General features: G+C 57.5%; 1 protein-coding gene across 1 annotated transcript in view; it reads left to right on the top strand.

Moving 5' to 3' along the window:
• Positions 1–682: 682 nt before the first annotated feature.
• The window catches only part of PDS5A (PDS5 cohesin associated factor A), a 118,389-nt gene continuing 117,599 nt past the window's right edge, over positions 683–1,472 (top strand). The window contains exon 1 of the mRNA XM_023507417.1: positions 683–980. Coding sequence (XP_023363185.1) covers positions 843–980 — 138 coding nt within the window. The 5' untranslated portion in view covers positions 683–842. The remainder of the gene's footprint in view (positions 981–1,472) is intronic.

The following is a 1,472-nucleotide window of genomic DNA, read 5'->3' as shown; positions in this document are numbered from 1 at the left end:
GGTGGAGGGAGGGGACGGAAGGGGAGACGGGGAGGGCGGGCGCGGGTCGCAGGCCCGGCGGGGCTGCCCAGAGGTGCCGGCAAGGCCTCGGCGGGGCCGGGCGGCGCCAGGTGGCCGGGGGCGAGAGAAGCCGCTGGGGTCCCTCCGCCGAAGTTGAAGGAACAAAATGTGAAGTGCGGAGCCGCGTCAGCCGCTTCCTGGCGTGGGGTCGGGGGTGGAAGGTGGCTTGTTTTCCCCTCCCGCGGGGGTGGGGAGCGGACCAGGGGACGGGCGGGAGCGCACCGGGGACTGGCCGGGGTCCCGGAGCTGTGCTGGGCAAGGGCATTTTGTTCCCGGGGGCCGTCGCCGCGAGTGGGTCCGGTTGGGTCCCTAGTTTTGCGGCCTAAGCTGAGCCCTATAGGCCTCGCGTCTGCTTCCCCGAAGGGGACCGGCCGGGCGGGGACGCGGCGCTTCTCTCTGGCCCGGCGGGGGCCTTGAGGTCCTCGCTGGCCTCTGGAAGCCGCCAAACTTCGGACGTTGGTGCTCGCGGGTGGATTTCATTGTGAAAGGTGGAATGGGAAACTCCTGGCGCTGCTCGGCGCCGCCCGCGGCCGCGGTGCTGGTGCCCGGGAGCGCTGCGAACCCGGCGCTGGCGGGGCCGGCTGGCGGGGTTTGAGCTTCAAAAGGAGCGGGTGGCGGGACCGCTGCCGGGTCCCCGGCCTCCGGGGAGAACGGGCCCTTTGCAGATTAGAGATATTTGAAACGAAAAAAGAGGTTACAAAGTCGCCCCTTTCGCGCTGAACTTTGGTTTTCTGACCGATAGAGGCCGGTAGAGGACTGTGAGAGAAAAGTTGTCCCCCAGGATGGACTTCACCGCGCAGCCCAAGCCTGCCACTGCCCTCTGTGGCGTCGTGAGTGCCGACGGGAAGATCGCTTACCCTCCGGGGGTAAAGGAGATCACCGACAAGATCACCACCGACGAAATGATCAAACGACTGAAGGTAAGTTCCTCGGCATGTTCTTTGCCACTAAGATGTCTTTGGCAGGAGGTGCTTTCTCCGGTCGTATTACTGCACTGCTGGGCCTGATCTTTACTGTTTCACCTGCTAAGTTTTTTAGATCCTTTACTGTCTTCTCCCTTATCTCTTCTGAAAGGTATTGTTCTGTCTTAAATACATCTTTGAATAACTTCTGAAGGAACAGAGTGCCCATTATGAGAAATTTTTTAAAAGTGATTTTTTTTATTTTTTAGTTTTTCAAGCCTAAGAATTGATAAGTTTTTAAAGGTTTTTTTCCTGGAAATATTTAATGAGTATAACTGTTCAAAGTAGGTTGCAAATTGAAGGCCTAGCACTTTCTGAGGTTGAAGTGGGAGGATCACTTGAGGTCGGGAGGTGGAAGGTGCAGTGAATTATGATGGTACCACTACACTCCAGCCAGGGTGACAGAGCCATGCCCTGTCTCTTTAAAAAAAAAAAAAAAAAAAAATAAAA

Source organism: Otolemur garnettii, unplaced genomic scaffold (assembly GCF_000181295.1).
Source record: "Otolemur garnettii isolate 467f Iridium unplaced genomic scaffold, OtoGar3 scaffold00181, whole genome shotgun sequence".
Lineage (NCBI taxonomy): Eukaryota > Metazoa > Chordata > Mammalia > Primates > Galagidae > Otolemur > Otolemur garnettii.
Note: the sequence above shows the minus strand (reverse complement) of the source record. Positions and strands in the feature narration are given on the sequence as shown.